Source organism: Penicillium griseofulvum, assembly GCF_001561935.1.
Source record: "Penicillium griseofulvum strain PG3 chromosome Unknown contig_90, whole genome shotgun sequence".
In the NCBI taxonomy this organism is placed as follows: Eukaryota; Fungi; Ascomycota; class Eurotiomycetes; order Eurotiales; family Aspergillaceae; genus Penicillium; species Penicillium griseofulvum.
In genome coordinates, this window is record NW_024467451.1 from 293,318 (window position 1) to 311,597 (window position 18,280).

At 49.2% G+C, this 18,280-nt stretch overlaps 9 protein-coding genes across 9 annotated transcripts; 4 read left to right on the top strand and 5 right to left on the bottom strand.

Moving 5' to 3' along the window:
- Positions 1-67: 67 nt before the first annotated feature.
- Positions 68-730, top strand: PGRI_044400 (uncharacterized protein; the record flags this gene model as incomplete). Its single annotated transcript, XM_040792153.1, has 1 exon — positions 68-730. One exon carries the CDS (start codon positions 68-70, stop codon positions 728-730), a length of 663 nt encoding a protein of 220 aa, XP_040649209.1.
- Positions 731-1,348: 618 nt separating this feature from the next.
- PGRI_044410 (uncharacterized protein) lies at positions 1,349-1,801 on the bottom strand (the record flags this gene model as incomplete). Its single annotated transcript, XM_040792154.1, has 2 exons — positions 1,349-1,714; positions 1,784-1,801. The coding sequence occupies 2 exons, from the start codon at positions 1,799-1,801 to the stop codon at positions 1,349-1,351; spliced, it is 384 nt and encodes a 127-aa protein (XP_040649210.1).
- Positions 1,802-2,783: 982 nt separating this feature from the next.
- PGRI_044420 (DNA-directed RNA polymerase core subunit RPB5) lies at positions 2,784-3,696 on the bottom strand (the record flags this gene model as incomplete). The annotated part of the gene is made up of 3 exons (XM_040792155.1): positions 2,784-3,309; positions 3,432-3,514; positions 3,601-3,696. The coding sequence occupies 3 exons, from the start codon at positions 3,694-3,696 to the stop codon at positions 2,784-2,786; spliced, it is 705 nt and encodes a 234-aa protein (XP_040649211.1).
- A 299-nt stretch (positions 3,697-3,995) lies between these two features.
- On the top strand, positions 3,996-5,713 carry bfr1 (putative nuclear segregation protein (Bfr1); the record flags this gene model as incomplete). The annotated part of the gene is made up of 3 exons (XM_040792156.1): positions 3,996-4,106; positions 4,269-5,429; positions 5,486-5,713. 3 exons carry the CDS (start codon positions 3,996-3,998, stop codon positions 5,711-5,713), a joined length of 1,500 nt encoding a protein of 499 aa, XP_040649212.1.
- A 600-nt stretch (positions 5,714-6,313) lies between these two features.
- Positions 6,314-7,987, bottom strand: PGRI_044440 (putative integral membrane protein Pth11-like; the record flags this gene model as incomplete). The annotated part of the gene is made up of 2 exons (XM_040792157.1): positions 6,314-7,556; positions 7,617-7,987. The coding sequence occupies 2 exons, from the start codon at positions 7,985-7,987 to the stop codon at positions 6,314-6,316; spliced, it is 1,614 nt and encodes a 537-aa protein (XP_040649213.1).
- A 611-nt stretch (positions 7,988-8,598) lies between these two features.
- PGRI_044450 (histidinol-phosphate transaminase) lies at positions 8,599-11,007 on the bottom strand (the record flags this gene model as incomplete). Its single annotated transcript, XM_040792158.1, has 5 exons — positions 8,599-9,634; positions 9,690-9,860; positions 10,444-10,641; positions 10,696-10,821; positions 10,865-11,007. The coding sequence occupies 5 exons, from the start codon at positions 11,005-11,007 to the stop codon at positions 8,599-8,601; spliced, it is 1,674 nt and encodes a 557-aa protein (XP_040649214.1).
- A 1,167-nt stretch (positions 11,008-12,174) lies between these two features.
- On the top strand, positions 12,175-13,062 carry PGRI_044460 (DUF1115 domain protein; the record flags this gene model as incomplete). Its single annotated transcript, XM_040792159.1, has 1 exon — positions 12,175-13,062. The coding sequence occupies one exon, from the start codon at positions 12,175-12,177 to the stop codon at positions 13,060-13,062; it is 888 nt and encodes a 295-aa protein (XP_040649215.1).
- A 394-nt stretch (positions 13,063-13,456) lies between these two features.
- Positions 13,457-15,013, bottom strand: PGRI_044470 (phosphatidate cytidylyltransferase; the record flags this gene model as incomplete). Its single annotated transcript, XM_040792160.1, has 1 exon — positions 13,457-15,013. One exon carries the CDS (start codon positions 15,011-15,013, stop codon positions 13,457-13,459), a length of 1,557 nt encoding a protein of 518 aa, XP_040649216.1.
- Positions 15,014-15,450: 437 nt separating this feature from the next.
- On the top strand, positions 15,451-18,208 carry PGRI_044480 (baculoviral IAP repeat-containing protein; the record flags this gene model as incomplete). Its single annotated transcript, XM_040792161.1, has 4 exons — positions 15,451-15,576; positions 15,642-15,938; positions 15,991-16,100; positions 16,150-18,208. The coding sequence occupies 4 exons, from the start codon at positions 15,451-15,453 to the stop codon at positions 18,206-18,208; spliced, it is 2,592 nt and encodes an 863-aa protein (XP_040649217.1).
- Between the last annotated feature and the right edge of the window lie 72 nt (positions 18,209-18,280).

Consider the following 18,280-nt stretch of genomic DNA (forward strand, 5'->3'; position numbering starts at 1 on the left):
TCTACAATAATCTCGACATTTATCCACATTCACAATCCCCCAAACCAACAACAAACAACTAGACACCATGTCAACCCACCCACTCGAAGGCCTCGGCCTCGACCTAGACCCAACCAAACCAAACCTCAACACAAGAGACCTAAACCCAAACCTCCTACACACAGACACCTCCCTACAAAAACGCTACACAACAATCTCAATCCCCTCAACCTACGGCCGCCTGAACACCAGTCCCGCCGCAAGCACAGTAGTGGGAATCGTACTCGGCAGCGTAGGAGGCTTCGTACTGCTAATGTACGTACTATTCCTCGCTGTGAACCCAGGGGGCATTGCGCGCGGCGGGGTCGCAGCGCCAACGTCATCCTCGATATCGATGTCGATGTCTATGTCGATGGATGATGAAGAGATCGGGGACGTGCGCAGTCGACGCGGGTCAGCTGCTGGACGGCGACGACCCAACGTCATCGAGGTAACTGAGGAACGAGAGTCTTTCCGTGATAGTTATCGACGTCGGCCGTCGTCGAGACATGATCGGGTCGTTGTTGAGGAGTCTTTGGCTACTTCTACGACTGGGGATATGGATCCAGATGTTATTGAGGTTGAGGAGGATGAGTCTAGTGTTCCTTCTGATGTTTCGCCACGTCCGCCGCGGAGACCGAGGAGGGGTGGGGTGAGGCATGTTGATCCCCTTGCTTATGGCGGGGGAAGTGATTATAGTAGTCAGAGGTGATTTGGGAGGTGTTGGTTTTCAGGTTTGGGATGCGATACCCTTATGTTTTATGTATTATGATTGATCTCTTTTATTGATGATGCTGGGATTTATGGAAATGGGCTTGCAAATAATGATGGGAATGTTTTTATCTCTTGATAAAGTGCATGGATTTCCCAATCGTATCTACTCGATCTATAAAACTTCTTATATCGGGCTGTACTGTTTGTATCGTGGTTGAGAAAGATGAATTAAGTAGAACATAGTAATCTGGTTCAAGGGAGAATAAACAAAAAGTAGGGCCAAAAAGTGTAGTACAATTGAGGCCGAAACCCCAGAAGCCAACAACGCCATGTCCTGTTTAGCGCCAGTCATAAGCAATGAAAGTGAAGGATATATGTACGGGGGCAAAAAAAAAAAAGAAATCCTGAGACAGCTTTCCAACGCAGGATTCACAAACCAGCACCAAATCCTGAGTCAAAAGCCAATCCTAGGAAAAGGCCAGCCTCTATCTCTCGAAATCCTCTCAAGAGTGTAGCGTGTACATGGCATAGCGAGTCGACAATACATCCCAACACCAACCAAAAATCAAATCCCAGTAGCGTGGTCACGTATTAAAAAGCCAGGACCAAAGTTGGTCTAGAACAAGATGTCCAAACAGCAGCAACAAGCCATGGCAGCCATGATACCCGCGCAGATGCCCCCTCCTGCACCACCGGAGTTCCTCCCGCGGTCATCGGCATAGTAACCTTGTTGCTGTTGAGGGGGGTACCCCTGGCCCTGCTGCGGAGGGTAATACATCGGCTGGCCCTGGGGGTAATAGCCCTGCTGTTGAGGCTGTGACTGGCCATAGCCTTGTTGGGGTGGATAGTAACCCTGCTGTTGGGGCTGGCCGCCGCCGTAGTAGTCGTTCGCGGAGCCAGGGCTTTGGCCCGGTGGTGGGGAGTTTGGGTAGTAGGGGCCGGCGTCGTGGGCCTGGGCAGGGTAAGAGGGCGGTGGGCTTGTCTGGAAGAGATTAGTATCTGAAATTTGTGCTTAAGAATTATTTGCGACTGATTGCTTCTGTGAACTTACGGGTTTGTTATAAGACATGGTGGGAAGTGAAGGTGGAGTTCCCAAGAGATGTTAAGACTTAGTGCTGATTTGAGGTGGATTTCGAAAATGTGGATATGGCTGTTTTCTTTATCTGATGGGTTCGGTATGAACTCGAAACCCTCGATCAGTAAGGAGAGATAGAAAGAGGTGATATGAGGTGACTGAAATCAAGAGGAAGCGCCGGAATCGAGAAAGAGTTGCAGTGGCGCAGTCCGAGGCTTAGTCAACCATTTTCCAGCGTTTTCCACGGATTTTATACTTAGGCGGCCTCATTTTTGGTTTTAACCATAAGATATATTTTTAGTTCTTTTTCTTGATTTTGCTCGAAGAAACCTCTTTCTAGATGTCTTATTTATAGGTACTTCGTACATTTAGGTGTAATGTATAGATTATTACGGGATAGTGGCCCATATGAATATGAATGTACCCCGGTAGGCAGACATTACCTGGACATATCTACAATTCCTCCTCTAGATAGACTCGAAATGACAGCCATTCAAAGATTGGATTCATCTAGACATACAAAGACACGGCAATTATGTAAAATCACAGGCAAACCTTCCCCCATCGCAATCCCCTAAAGCAGGAGAAACTTCGCGCCTATACGCCATGCTGCCCATAATACAAAGGGGAGACCAAAACTTTTTTTGTGTTTGAATGTGAGTTGATGAGTAAAAAAAAATAACTCCCAAGTGTCCACTTCTGGCATCAGCTGCTCTTTCTCGACTGCCCATTCGGTATTTCCTGCAGAGCTGCGTAGTATGGAAAGCAGTTATATCGGAGACAGTGAAGTGGACCCGATGCAATTCGAATTTGTGAAGTTGAGGTTCACAGGAAGCGGGGTTTGACTCTTTGGATTTGCCATACCTGCAAATTAGAGAAAAAGAATAGAAGAGAAGAGAATGATCTAGCGTCAATTGATGCTGAAGAGTCACATATCAATCTTCCTAGTCAATTCTTAACAACCTTGTTTGGCAACTTAAATGACCCAGCGGTAACTGGCGTAGCGACCCGCAGTCTCAGACTTGCGGATGATCTTAACGACCTGACCACGGCGCAAACCAAGATAGCGGGCGACAGGATCAGAAATCTGTATGCGGGGCAACTGGGACTCCTTCAGACGGTAGCGCTCCAGGAGCTTGGCCTTCTCCTCTGGGCTCAGCAGGACGTGCTTGGGGACCAGCTCGTGGCGGGTGATGTTGACAAGCAAATCCTGTTCCTGGAAGTGCTCGCAGATGCGGCCGGGGACACCGGAAAGCAGGCGCACGGCAGAGGGCGAGATCGGTGTCTGCGTGATGAAGATACCGGTGTGGAAGTTGTTCTCATCGACAAGGTGGTTGAACGCGCGCACCTGCTTGGTTCCGACACCTGAGGAGTCGGGGCAGAAGTCGACGTAGATTGTGCCACAATCGGGCTGGGGGTTTGGGTTTGCTTTGCTGGGCAGTGCTGTGTATTTCAACTTCATGGTGTCGGTGGGGCGGGCTTGGATTTTCATCTTAGTGCGACTATTGTTGCGGAATGGCTTGTTAGTGATGTGTGCTTCTTCAATGGCGTGTATTGGCATTGTCTAGCTTGAGTTTTCGCTATCTCAAGACAATGGGCCGATAGAGGCAAGGATTTCGCATACTCAGGGTAGCCCAGAGGGTCAGCATATTTTGCGCGGAACTCTTCTAACGGAAGTGCCAGCTCGTTATCAGATACTTCGTAGCCCTGGTGTGTCGCCGATGATTAGCCTTTGTAAATGGGCATTATGGGAGAGACATTGAAAAGTCAGGGACTCGATCTGAAGTGCCTACCCGGTCAGCGAGCAGTTCATAGACTGTTCTAAAGGTGCGCCAGAGCCGAGTCATCTCGCGCTCAGCCTCCATGGAGTGTGCTGAATCCCCGTCCATGATGAAGTGATAAATGGATGACTAGAATAGAAAAGGAAATAAGAGGTTATCCCGTCAAGATAACACAAAAAAAAACGGGTAGAGAGAGCTCCGGTGGAGAGATAAAGGTGAAGTCGAAAAATCGGCGGGAACTTTCTGCCAGCGACACTTAAGCGGAGAAACCGACCGAACCATTTTAATTATCTCAAGTTTCCCCTTTTCAGTTTCCTTTTGGTCTCGTTGGTCTATTTAATCCCTTCAGGTTCCTCAGAAGGCACTTCTTCCTTCTCTGTCTCTCTTTCCACATTCAATTCGTCGCAATGGCTGCCACTGATGCGGAGCGGGTTAAGCCCACCAAGCCCGATGAGGCCGCCTACAAGGCCAGTCTCGCTCAGGCCGAGAAGGAGCACACTGCTGCTCAGGAGAAATTGGTATGGAAGCCTTTCTTTTTGGAACTATCACTTGGGCTTTCATCTGACTTTGGATCACAACGATGATCCCGACCCACTCTGATTGTTGATTGTTAATTGCCCTCGTGTTCATTATTTACTTGCATACCATGTCCTCGGGCCAATGACTGATATGCGCAACAGAACCAAATCAAGGCCAAATTGGACAACGCAAAGCCGAACAACCAGGATTCGCCCACCGTTAAGAAGCAGCAGGAGCTGCGCGCCGAACTGTCAGCTATTCGTCAGAAGCAGTCCGGCTTCAAGTCCAGCCGATCCTCCATCCAGGAGAAGATCAACGCCTTGGATGCCAACCTTAAGTCTCGCATTACTGAACAGAACAACTCCCGCGGACGTCTGTCTTTCAAGAATGTCGAGGAGATCGACAAGGAGATCGCCCGCCTCGAGAAGTCCGTCGACTCTGGCACCCTCCGCTTGGTGGATGAGCGCAAGGCTCTCACCGAGGTCTCCAACCTGCGCAAGCAGCGCAAGAGCTTTGCCAGCTTGGAAGAGGCACAGAAGGGCATTAACGACATCAAGGCACAGATCTCCGAATTGCGCAAGACCCTCGACAACCCCGAGGCCAAGGCGCTGAGCGACAAGTATGCCGAGATCCAGAAGGAGCTCGATGCCATCAAGGCCGAGCAGGATGCTGTCTTTAAGAACCTGAACGCTTTGCGCGATGAGCGCACTAAGCTGCGCAATGAGCAGCAGGAAAAATACACTGCTATCCGCACTATCAAGGATACCTACTTCAAGGCCCGCCGTGCCCACAAGGAGTACCTGGATGAGTTCAACCGCGTGCGCCGCGAGCGTGAGAAGGTTGAGAGGGAGGCCTTGTTGCGCGAGAAGCGCAAGAAGAACGCTGATCAGAAGCTGGAGGAGGCCTCGCAGCCCGCCTACGCCGACGAGATCCTCACTGCACAGGGTCTGATCCGTCACTTCGATCCCGCTTATGACTTCTCTGCTCTGGGTCTGAATGAGAAGAAGGATGAGGGCAACAATTTCCGTGCCGGAGTTGGCCGCACTGTTGAAGCCACTGAGATCAAGGGAATGAAGGTTGTGCGCAAGAACGACGAGGAGGACTACTTCATCGGTTCCGGTGGCAAGAAGGGCAAGAAGGGCGGCAAGAAGGGTGCCGCCCCTGAGAGCACCAAGTTTAACATGAACGTTGGTATCATTGAGGACTTTGCTAAGGTCAAGATCGACCCTCCTATGAACCAGGCGGATGTCCCCGCCTCCGTGGAGAAGCTGGCGGCCAAGATTACCGAGTGGAAGAAGAATCAGGCCAGCAAGACTGCAGAGGTAAGTTTCAATCTTTATCCGTGGTCAGTTGTGATCAGTTGCTAATTACCCCACAGAACATCAAGAAGGCCCAGGAAGAGATTGACCGCATCGAAGCGGAGGAGACCAAGGCTAACGCCGCCGTCTCCGCCCCTCAGACCAACGGCCGGGCCACCGATGCTGCCAAGAAGCCCGCCCAAGAGAACGGCGCTCCTTCGGCGAAGGCTGAGCTGGCTCAGGAGGAGGATGCCGTGGCTGATGTCGAGGATGAGTTCAAGAAGGCCTCGATCGAGGAGAAGGCGTAGATTTGAAGAGGTTATCCGTACATGAATGCACTTATACATGAAGTCTAGCGTTTGTCTAGCATTCTCTCTGCGTGTTTTTATTTATATTTTTGTCGTTTGGTTCTTGCATATGCATTATATTTAAGATTCATAAATGGACAGCTCGTCGTTTCTAAAATTTATATATAATCGAAGCCTTCTTTACCATTCAATCTCCAAAGGACCTTAGGATAAAGGGTACTCAGGGTTGTATAGCATGTGATATGACATTGAATCCACCTGGGTGTATTTGTAAATGTAGATAGTATGTATGGGTACACTATTAGCAAGGCTCCAAACCTTGGAAGAGAAAGAGAGTTAGGTCCGAGCCTTAGATGTATCCAAAGGATATCGGAAGGTAACTCCAACGTTAACAATCGCATAAGGGGGAATAGAACAGGGAACAGGAAACAGAAAACAGGAAACAGGAAACAAAGAAAATACAGCATGCGAGATAAATCCCGAAAACCAAAATGAGAGACTCCGACCCAATATTCCACAGACAACCCAAGTCCAAGAAAGAAGAAACAAAAGAAAAAAGTAGCCGTCACATCATGTCACATCACATCGTATTATGTCCAGTTAATGATCATGTCGTAACAACCCACCAACATCATGAAGCTCGACATTAGTATCGAGAGTTAAATCCGAAGAACCAGACACCGAAACCAAACGAGAACCAAAAGCAGCCGCAGGAAACGGCAGATCTGGAGGTGCAGAAAGCGGCGGCCGAGCTGTAAATGTCGCTCGCGGTCCAAAAATCCCTAGATCTTGTAAAAAGGCCCTACTCCCGCCACTTCTCCGACGCTCCGTGGTTTCTACAGGCGATGACAGACAAGTCTGGGCGCGCACATGACCAGATCCAGACTCCGGTAGTGCTCTTGTCAATAAACCGCCGACATCTGAGAATGAGACGCGACGTGGTGTCTCTGATGTCGGCGAGACCTGACGTGGGGATTGGTTTGTGCGTAGATACTCGCGTGGTGAGATTTTGGGTTCGAGACTATCTGTTGTGGAGGTGTGGTCGTCGTCTGCTGAACGACGGGTTGTAAATGACCATGTTGGATCGATGGATCCTGTTCGTGCCACTGCTAGTGGGACTTGAGATGGAGCGATTGGTGCTTTAGGTAGACGTGTTCCGTCTGAGGATCCGGGGATGGTGTAGATATCTGGATCGAGACGGATGCATAGACCCGTTGCGAGTTCGGAGTCTGAGCCCCATTGGTTTTGCATGACGGTGTTCCTGCGGACGAAGGATTTGTCCATGCTTTCTGAGACGGAGGCTGAGCCTTGGGCGCGTTTGTATTTTAGTTTCTTGACGCCGCGGTCTCGGACGAAGGAACCTATGACTAGGACGTTTGAGACTGCTGTTGCGGCGAGGATTTCGAAGGAGGCGATGAGGGAGCGGTATTGTTGGGAGCCGTTGTGTTGGATTACGGAGGGGACGCGGTAGGAGGTTATGGCGACTAGTATCAAAGATAGGCAGAAGAGGATTGATAGGGCGAGTCTGCGCTTCAGAGGCATTTGGGCCATGAGGATTATGGGTACAGGAATGGCAATGAGTAAGAGGTCGGTTATCACATCACAGGTTCCCATTGTGATTAGGTTGATGTAGCCGCTGCGGCAGGATGGGCCTGGGTCTGGGACGACCTGCCAGTAGTGGTCGAAGGGTTGACATTCTGATAGGGTTGCGATGACCACAGCTACCAAGGTGGAGAAGAGAAAGAAGGAGATGAAGCGGAGGAAGAAAGTTGTTGAGCGGCGCCAGGTAAGACCTGTGACTCGCTTTAGGAATTCGCACACGGTCACTTTGGCTGTCCAGATGCTATAGTGATTTGTTAGTCATTTTTGAACTAACAAGATGAAGACAAGGGGTGTGTCTTACAAGATGGCGTAAAATATACGCGCAGCAAGAACCAGTTTACTACCCAGCTCTCTATTTGATATCTCCTTCTCTGTCAAGCCTGTGATGGTGGTATTGTTGGTCCCCAATATGAGAACAAAATGCACAAGGATCATGCGAATCAATAGGGGAAAGACGCTGGCCATCATGACTTTGTCCTCGATGAAAAAGCGTTCAACACGAACATAACGACCAAATAAGCGTATGACGATGATAATCAGGGAGAATACAGTAGCCCACCAGCTCATCATAAGTGTCGGATTCATCTCGGCTCTGGTCTGCATGGCTGGTGGGGTATCTGAATAAATGCCACGCGCGACTAGCGACATGGTCATGGAGGCCATGGAGGCCATTATGCCAAAAGAAAAGAAAAGCAAAAAGCAGGTCGCAAAAAGCGATTCACACAGTGCTTTACATTGCTCACACGTGCTATAAAGTGTGGGGTTGGGGATAACGGTTATGGGGCGAAATGCGGAGGCTAAGAAGGTCAAGACGATCCTAAGATCTTGAAAAGATGTTCGTGTACTCTGTACATTCGGGAGATATAGGGGGGAATTAATATGTTTAGAATAAACGAAGAGAGGGGAAGCTTGGAAGTCTTGGAATAGTTTAGATAAGTTTACAGCCACTGAGATTCAACTGGCTAATCTTTCATATCACATTTAATCTGACTTTGCGGTGAAACAAAAGAATCACATTCATATTGTTATTTTTATTGTTATTTTTATTGTTATCTGTTGTATTGTAGCCTGTTAAAGGGTCCTTTAATATAATGAGGGTCTTATAACACTCCAGGGCTACACGTGGACTATTACTCATTTGGACTACCAGGTGGATGTTACATCCTACAATATATGTACTCCGTATAACAGATATCTTTTTTAAGCCCCCAAATTATTTCCAAATGTGACAATGTTATCTCCTGAAACCTTATGATATTCCAATTAATTTAATCGCGCAGGTCTCATCCAACCACAGCAGCCGCCGACTCCTCCCGTTTCTCATCAATCTTAGCCCCAGCACGCAATCTACTCAACACAGACCGTAACTCTCCAAGGAACTTAGTAACCTCTGTTTCGGTACCAACTGTGATACGGAGACAACCTTCACATCCAAGTTCCTTTCCACGGAACCGGACCACTACACCACGTTGCTCCGCCATAGCTTCGTAAGCAGCAAGCGCAGTTACATTATTGGGTCGTCCGTCGGAGTCCAGGATTTGCACGAGCAAGAAGTTCGCGTCGCTACCGCCAAGGAACTGACCCACACCGGGAATCGTCGGCATTTCACGGAGCATGCGATCGCGTTGCGCGATGATCTCCGAACGGAAACTGTGCATCACCGCCATATTTGGCGCTGTGAGTGCCGCGGAGGCGATCGCGCTTGTTGGGCTAGAGATGTTATAAGGGGCTTTAAGGCTGTTGAGTAAACGAGCAACCTCCACACTGGCGTAGGCCACGCCGAGCCGGATACCAGCCAATCCAAATGCCTTGCTGAGGGTCTGCATTACAACTAGGTTGGGCCACTCCGTCACCCACTCTGCCAGGCTGGATCCCTCGGGCGCAAAATCGATATACGCCTCGTCGACGACTACGATGCCGTTCCATGTAGGGTGCTCGAGTACCTTGCGAATGTCCTCTTTGCGGATCAGATTCGCGGTCGGGTTGCCCGGCGAGCAGATGTAGGCCAGCTTAATTGATGGGTCCGCTGATAAGGCCTCGTTGACTTTATCGGCTTGCAGGTGAAATCCGTTTGTAGCGTCTAGTGGTACCTTGACGATCTCGACGTCGTTGACCTGCGCGCTGACGCTGTACATTCCGTAGGTCGGGGGGCATGTGAGGATCTTGTCTTTGCCAGGGACACAGAAGCAACGTAGGAGCGCGTCAATGGCTTCGTCTGAGCCAACGCCGCAGAACATGTGCTCGGGGAGGAGGGTCTTCGGGGTGTGGTGGTGGGTATTGCGGAGGTTGCAAAAGAGCTGCTTCAATTCAATCTGGTGACTGATAGATTGTTAGTCCAATTGGTCTCTTGAATGAGTCGTCGAATTCCACTCACGGATCGGGGTAGCGGTTCAGGCCGAGGAAGTCAATCTCCGGCTTGGAGGCTCCAGTGGCATTGCCATTCTGGGAGGATTGCAATGCTCCCTCGTTATTCAGGGCAAGACCAGGACCGAAGGCATTCTCGTTGGCGTCGAGGAGGACGTTTGTCCCGTCATCTTTGTAGTCACTGACTTGTTAGCCGGTATCGGGGCAGGTTTGGAAAGGGCAGCATACTCTCTGGCGCATCGATAAGGCTGCAATGCCAGGATATTAGGACGGGCACATGTGGCCAAGTTAAAGGGAGATTTTGAAGCCATTGTGGTGAGGAATGTGAAATGTTGGAGCAAAGTTGGTGGGGGGGGGGGTGGGATTTTATCGGAACTCTTATGAGTCAAATGCCGATCTATACAAGGACGGGCTCCGGGGGGAGTATACTCTGTATTACATTCCATATTTATATTATTCTATGAATGAAAAGTACCTAAATTTATTATCTCGGCTTGAAATTATGACACATTGGCTCTGACTCATTAAGTATTGGAACCTTGCATATATATCTCTTATTATGATCTGTTGCATCAACCATTTAGAGGCATCTGCTCATAGTCAATGCTATAGTCACATATAATGTGCCTAGGGCTATACATATTTCTCTGACTTAATGCAAACGGACTAGTAAATTGGAGACAGCAAAGCTTTAAATCATGAAACAAGCAATGACTGTATCAAAATATAATCGAGCAATAAGCAACGTCGTTCTGCTATCCAACCCTTTCCGGGCATTCGTTCTATCACGGCCTTTAAACACCCTGACACCGCATTCTCTTCTTCTGAGGCTTCTATCAATGTCCCTGTCGCTGTCCCTGTCGCTGTCCCTGTCGCTGTCCCTGTCGCTGTCCCTGTCGCTGTCTCTGTCGCTGTCCCTGTTGCTGTCCTTATCGGTAACACTGGCTGTTTCCTGCAACTGGCTAGTCAGACACCAGTTGTAGGGCGAGTCGGTATGCTCAGGCCCCAAGGCTCACGCCATAGGTAGGACAAGCATAGGAATCGGGTCGATGGACTCGTCGGACAGGGCCAAGGGGATAGCCATAGCGAAGTCATCGGAATCCCACTCAAACCCTGTGGTCGGGGTAATCTCTAGATTGTAACTATAAGTAATGGGAATATCCAAATGTAAGGGAGGGATCTTACCGATATCTGATTTTCCATTTTACGATATTTACGAGGAAATAAAGGCCCAGCAAAGAACATATTGAGATGATCGATATTTTGACCATCTTGACCACTTCCCAAAACTTGGAGTTGCCTCCAAGCATCGGCTCTTGGGACGGCATGGTGAAGGTCGGCTCGAAGGAATTGGAAGTCCAAAAGAAACTAGGTAATTAGAAGACATTGGATGTTCCGACACGGAATCATAAATGAGGGCCACAGGATAGAAAGGATGGATAGTTGAGGGAAGAATATTCCTTCCAGATCCCTATATATACTATGTATTAAACTTCAGAGATATTATTAAGGAAAGAACGATGCCTACAACATATGCAGTTGCCTTTATATATCAAGATCTAAAAGCAGTTTATATCGAGATTGAAGGGAAATAGCCCATCTAAAACAAGTTAAAAGAGACCAATGAATTCTATTGAAATTCTTAATTTTCTCTTCCCTATACTCATACATTCTTATATTTTGTTATAGCTCTCCTAAGAGTAATTCGAAGGTTATATTTAGAAAGCTTTCCAGCCTTTTTTTGGCTGTCGACTTACAACATGTAAACATAATGGCTGAGAAGACCACTTAAAGAACTACTAAAGGGACATCACAAGGCTGCATAAGCCGACCATTTTTGTGATTTTATACGGAGATCTTTGTTTGCTAGATACGGTATAAATACCCTGCTATCCCATGCGCTCTTCATCTCTCTCATCTCTCTCTCAACCCTCTCTCCTCTGTCTCTCTTCTCTCTTTATCTTTCATCATAATCACCACCGTGGATACCACGTCATCGAGCAAAGCAGATTGTGGAAAGTCCGCTTCCATCCCTCCAAATTGGGCCCTACAATACCGCTCCAGTGCACATCACCCCTAAAGTGCCTTAGATGAAGGACCATGGACAGACTTGTAGAGAAGAGTATACTGACACAGGACCCCACTATTCAGTAGCATATAGGATGCTGAAGATATGAGCGCGTTGGAAGCTCCGCTTTCAAGTCTCCATCCATCTGATGAGTGATTACATAATAACTGTCTCTCCCCGGCCGAGGTCGGCCCTGAGTGCAAGAGCTTCTTAGATAGGAAGTTTCGTGATCTTCAGTGACCAAAAAACATGCTCAAGGAATAAGTTGTCTGATCATTTATAATACCGTGCTCTTTCTATCATATTTGTTCAACATCTACAAGCCAGAAAATCACAATTGCTTTGCGTTTCTGATTTCATTATCTCAAGCGTAATTCGCCGCACTTGGTCTTCTGCAAGTTCGATATTGGTGACTCCTGCGTCTGTAATGAACAAGATGGCACTTGTGGAAACATCCATCTTACCAGTGGACATCATAGAGTCCCAATTGTCCACTATTGACCTCTTGATGGCGATGTTCCCGGCTCCAGGGGAGCTGGAAATCCCCGAATCCACAACGCAGTGCGTTGAGAAACTCCGTGAATGGTGCGAGAATCCGAAAGCCATACCTTCTAAAATCCCGTCAAGTATATCTCTCTCCGTCTGTCTACCAATTGCAGATGGAGATAGAACAATACAAGTCAACATCTCCGTACCACTGCGGTGTGATAACCCAGAAGCACTAGAGAAATCACCGTCATTGGGGTATTCGCTTCGACAACCAGAGTGGATGTCTAGAGCTGAAGTTGCTAGACTTACTGCCTCAATACCCCAAGGTGATGATGCTCTAGAGGCATTCGAATACATCCAAGCAGAAGCCAGCCTGTTCCTTGAAAACAAGCAGTCTCAGACTGTAGCCCCAGAAAACACAGACAGAGGGCCAACTGTCCGAGTCTGGTTTTATTTTCCGTCCCTGTCAACCCGCAAAAAGAGGGATGATATGGTCAATCTGGCACCGGGATATGCTCTGACGGGCTTTGTGCTGGCGGGGAAGCCGGGTGTATTATGTCTTGAGGGTGCATCGCCTGATATTGACTCCTATATGAGTTTCATCAAGACACATTCCTGGGGTGATATCCCTAGTCATCAGAAAAAAGTCAGTGAGAGGTTTCGAGAGACAGAGGGTGTTCAGAGAGTGTTTTCGGGGATGGAGGAAATTACTGACTCGCTAGGAGAGCGAGGTGGCCAACGGGCCAATCGGGGTGATATGCAAGCGCTGGAGGCGTGGTTAGGAAGCAGAGGACTACAAGAAGCATTTGAAAAAGTTATATTCTAGGCGGCCATGTACTTTGCCCTGCTCTGTATGTCTGCTTGATAGCTGCATTGGTTCACGTACAATCGCAAGGGCGTACATGTTCACGTTGGCTCTCTCTGCCTCATCCGGTGAGACCTACATACTGTAGGTAGGTACACTCGCTATAGCATCTTTATGGCATGCCAGAAGGACAAGCAAAGGATAAAAAACCAAAAAGAAAAAGAACCTGTATAATTTATTCAACAAATGAAAGGCTCTATGTAGTCCATATATATTGGGTCCGATAAATATTTCCTGCTGATGCACATATGCCAGATATACCAATGATGTTGATACATAGGTCACAAAACCACAACGCCTCTCTATGCCCCATGTCTACAACCTAGGGTCATTCGTCAAAATGCACCCGAGTCGCTTATTCTTTCTTTGTCTCCTTCGGCACTGATGTCTTCGGTGCTTCGGTAGTTTTATTCACCCCAGGGGGGCTTTCCAGTGCTGAAGCGGCTGCCATCTGAGATTTCTTGTGCTTTTCACGTTTCTCCTTCATGTAAGTCCAACTTTTACTAAGGCCTGCTGTGAATGGCGCCTTGATCGTTTGAACAGTACTCGGCCAGCGGATTGTCTTCTCAATGGACTTGGAAACCTCCTCCTGAAGGAAATTGTCTCCAGCAATCCGTTGCTCAAACGAACCGCCTTGAGGCCGGCGAAGAACCTCGTCCGCATCTTTGCTCTCCCGAACCATCTTATCGAAATCGGCCCGAGGAATCCCAAAGCGAGACTGGTATTGGAAGTACAACTTTTGTCGGAAAGCTTCAGGCAGACGGCGAACCATGTTACCGCGCTTCACCGGATCCATATCTTGTTCCATGGCTAAGATGACGTTGGGGTCATCAATCCAATCCGCGTTGTTGCAGCGGGGGTCCTGGAAAGTGACATTGGGCAAATTGTCGATGAGTGGTGCGTAGAGCCGGCGGAAGTGCGCCATTTGTCCTGAAACAATATTTCGCACCTTGCTGGGGTCCTCGGCCGGGAGGGCCATGCGTAGATCCCCCATATAGCTCATACCTGCAATTGTGCTGTATAACTCAAACTCACTGAATCTTTCAGGAAGTAGCAGCAATGCGACACGCAAAGCAGACAACAAGTTCATCTGGTTGGCCAATCGGACCTTTGGGTGGTCCCGCAAGATCTTGACGGGCTTCTGCAGGCGACCGGCGAGATACATGGTGTCCCACTGGGTGAGGTCCCGACATAACGTATCAAGGTTCACCACACCGTATTTGATCATCGTTCCATTCACGGTGACATAAGGGTGGAAGTAGACACCCGCGCCGAAGCGGTCTTGCACCTGGGAGACCATGTATGACCCCGTCGAGCCCAACGCAGAATAATGATCACGATGTTGGTGCAGATTGATATCATGCCAATGCTGCGAGTATGAAACTCCAAAAATAAAGTCGATCATCTTCCCCGAACCCTTTTGCATCTTTGAGATGGCTGTGGGTGCTGACGGATGCAGTGAGCTGGACGGAGCTCCGCTGCCATTCTGGGGAAAGACACCCGATCCATAAGCAAATGCGTATCGTATTGGTGCTTTAAACTGCCAAAGGATCATTCGCAATGCTTCCTTAAAATCTTGGTTTATGATCATGTGCTGGTTGACTCCGAAATCCTTAGAGGGAAGTTCTGAGAAATTTGTAATTGAAAAGTTCGGATTCTCGTCCCAGTTTGGGTCAGGCTGCAGCAAAGATGAAGACGTCGAGAATGAGGAGGAGGACGACTTGTTGGTGGCCACCTTACATAGCAGACGCGATGTGGAAGCGCCGTTATTTGCCAAGAATCGGCCATTGTAGGGAGTAATCGAATGACAATTGAACGACAGAAAACGAGACGAAGAAGGAATAATGCGTGGGGACGAGAGAGGGGTACGAGAGTGCCAGAGGGAGCTGGGTCTAGCTCGAGAAGCAACCATCTAAGCATGTAAGTTGTAGCGGAATCATCGGAGACAGTGGGGGATCTGACATACTGTTACTCCCGGCATAATTGGGGTTCGGACAAAAGAAATCGAGGCGCAGAGCGCAATGAGTGAGTCAGATCAAAGAGCATTAATTGTCCATAAAAAAGTAAATGAGTGAATTGACGTGAAGCGAATTGGGGCGCTCCGTCAACATTTCCGGCACTGACGTACTCCCTGTCCTGCTCCCGAGGTCCCGTTTGGGTGCTGAGTAAGAGTCACGTGGACGCGTGCCGATGTGTACCTAACAACCAAAAGTAAACAGACGCGGAGGGTCAACAACAACGACTCTTTCGACAATATTCGCCTATTTCCTCCACAAGAGGTGTCTTTGCATGTCGGATATCGGTATCGATTATCTCGGATTGCCCTGATACTTCGTCATAGGCTCGGAAATGGATACTTTTGCGGCCCGCCTAGCTAGTTTCGATATAGTGCTGAAGCCGGAGAAGCGCAGATCTTCTGGCACAAAAGCACCCAAAGCGATTACATGGCCGCATCGGCGACCTTCACCAGCTGAGGTATGTTATTCCTAGGAGAGATTACACGCGCCTATTTCCAGGTGATTGACTTGGTGGGATTCTAGTTGGCACATGCTGGGTTCTACTACAAACCATACGAGACAAATCCCGACAACACGACATGTTTCGAGTGCCATCGGGCGTTGGATGGCTGGGAGGAGGACGATAACCCCGTCACAGAGCATCTTAAGCATGCGCCCGACTGCGGATGGGCTATCATGATGGACCTCCAACAGAGCAGCTCTAACCCTGCTACGATTGAAGACCCTACGGGCGACCGGATTACACAAGCCAGACTGGCAACGTTTGGTACGACATGGCCCCATGACGGGAAAAAGGGCTGGATATGCCAGTCAGAGAAGGTAATGCGCGACTTCACCATATCCATATTCTTTTAGCTCACATTGACGATAGATGGTTGAAGGCGGATGGTATTTCTGTCCTACAGACGAGAGCAATGACCTAGCCAGTTGTGTCTATTGCAAGTTGTCTTTGGATGGCTGGGAGCCTAAGGACGACCCATTGTGAGTGTCCATCGCTCTTTCCCCGATTAGACAGTTGCTAACTTCCCAGCGACGAACACTATCGCCGCTCCTCAGATTGTTCGTTCTTTTTCTTCGCCCAACCGCCAGGAAAAAAGAGCAAATCCGCCCGTGCTAAGAAACCTCGAGTTTCTAAGGCGTCCTCCCGGCTTTCATCCCAATCCGTTGGCCCAGCTACATCTGAAGCGCCCGATATAGAAATGGACGAATCGATGGACCAGAGCATCATGTCTCAGGCCACCACGAAGTCCAAAACTACCAAGAAGGGACCCAAGAGCAAATCAAAGGGCGCCAAGACCAAGAAGGAAGAATCAGTGGAGGTAGAAGGCCAGATTGAGGCCGACGTTGAAGAAGTGGCCCAACCAGAGCCCGTCAAACCCAAACGCGCAGGCAGAGGGAAGAAGAGGGCCAGCGAGGATACCAAGGATGAACCCAATCCAGTTGCCATAGAGGAAAGAGAGCCCTCGCAGCCGCTAGCAGAACCCCCAGCGAAGAGACGTGCTACAAAAACACGGAGCAGCAGCATTGCTCGCAACTACAATTACGAACAAAGTGACTCCGCCATGGCGGATGCAGAGCCAGTGGATGACGCGGCTTCTGAAGCAGAAACCAATAGAGGTCGCAAACCCACCAAAAAGAGAGCGTCCAAGGCTCGCAAGGTGTCCGATGTGCCTGTTGCATCCAAAGTCACGTCAAAGGCGCGAGTCCCTCGTGACTCGGAGATCGACGCAGAAATTGAAGCAGGCCTGGAAGCAGATATCCCAGAACCTGCCGAACCCGAGCCTCAGATTGAGGCTGAACCAGAAGAGCCACGGGCAGCGAAGAAAAAGAAATCGAGCAAAAAGTCCAAGGCTGTGGCTAAATCCCCCGAACCGATCCCACAAGATACGGCAGAGGATGTTAGTGATCACGGGGACTGTCCAGACCCTCAGGTGAAGCCGGTTCATGACGAACCGGAGGCACCTGAGCCGCCAGCCCCAAAGACTAGGCCGGCAAAAGGATCCAAGAAAAAGGGGACAAAGAAGACCAGTACTGAAGAGACGATAAAAGCAGAGTCGCCAGAGCCTCGAGAATCTTTACGGCCCAGGGCCCCCGATGTTCGGGATGATTCCGAACGACAAGACTCCTTCATTTCTGTTGAGATTGTTACCAAGGACCCGGAGAATGCATCGGAACCTGAAGAACCAATGGCGGAGGTTGAACCGAAGAAGATTTCCAAGAAGAAGGATGCTACATCAACCAAAGAGAAAAAGCCAAAGAAATCCGAGAAAAAGACAAAGCAAGCTCCTGTTCCTGAACCCCTAGTTGAAGCAACCCACATCGAACCGTCGGTCGAAGAATATGATGATGAATTCGAGACTGCAGACGATTTGCCTGACCAGCTTGAGATGGTCAACCCTCCCCAGAAGCCTTCTGCCCTCCCACAAGCAATGTCTGCTGAGCGGCAATCCCACCGGGAGACGCCCAGTCTACCGCCAAAGACCGCCAAACGCTATAGCGATATCCCCCTCGAAGAGCATCTTGCAGAGACCCTAGTCCAAAGCCAGACCTCACCGGATGAAATGCATGACTCTAGGCGGAATTCAAAACGCTCTACCCGGGCAGTTTCACCACTTCCGCCAGTCCAACAAGCTCACCAAAATACTCCCTCGCCATCACCCCAGTCATCAGATGCCGAAAACCGGCCTCCATCATCCCGGCCCTCAGCATCCCGTCCACCTGTTCAATCAACACCCAAGCATCCCGAGTTCCGAGCCCCTTTGGCAGCTAGTACCCCATCACCATCCAAGCGCAACGCCAATGGTGGATTCGGACCTTCCGGACATCCATGGACACCGGTGGATATTGATGAAGTACTGTTTGGAGAGGCCAGTGACAAGGAAAACGCAGATTTATCTGGACTTTTCAAAGGCGTGAAAGGCGGCTTGACTAGCCCAGAGAAGAAGATGACGGTTCAAGAATGGATCGTATGGAATGCAAAGAATGGCGAAGAACGGCTGAAGAGAGAATGCGAGCGACTTGTCGGTCAATTCGAGAAGGAAGGTGGCCGAGCAATGCAGCGACTCGAAGCTATCGAGTGCATCGACTAAATCAGTAGTTGCACTATGTTTTCGGAAGATATGATTTGTATGTTAGGCGTTATGTTAGGCGTTGGGAAACCC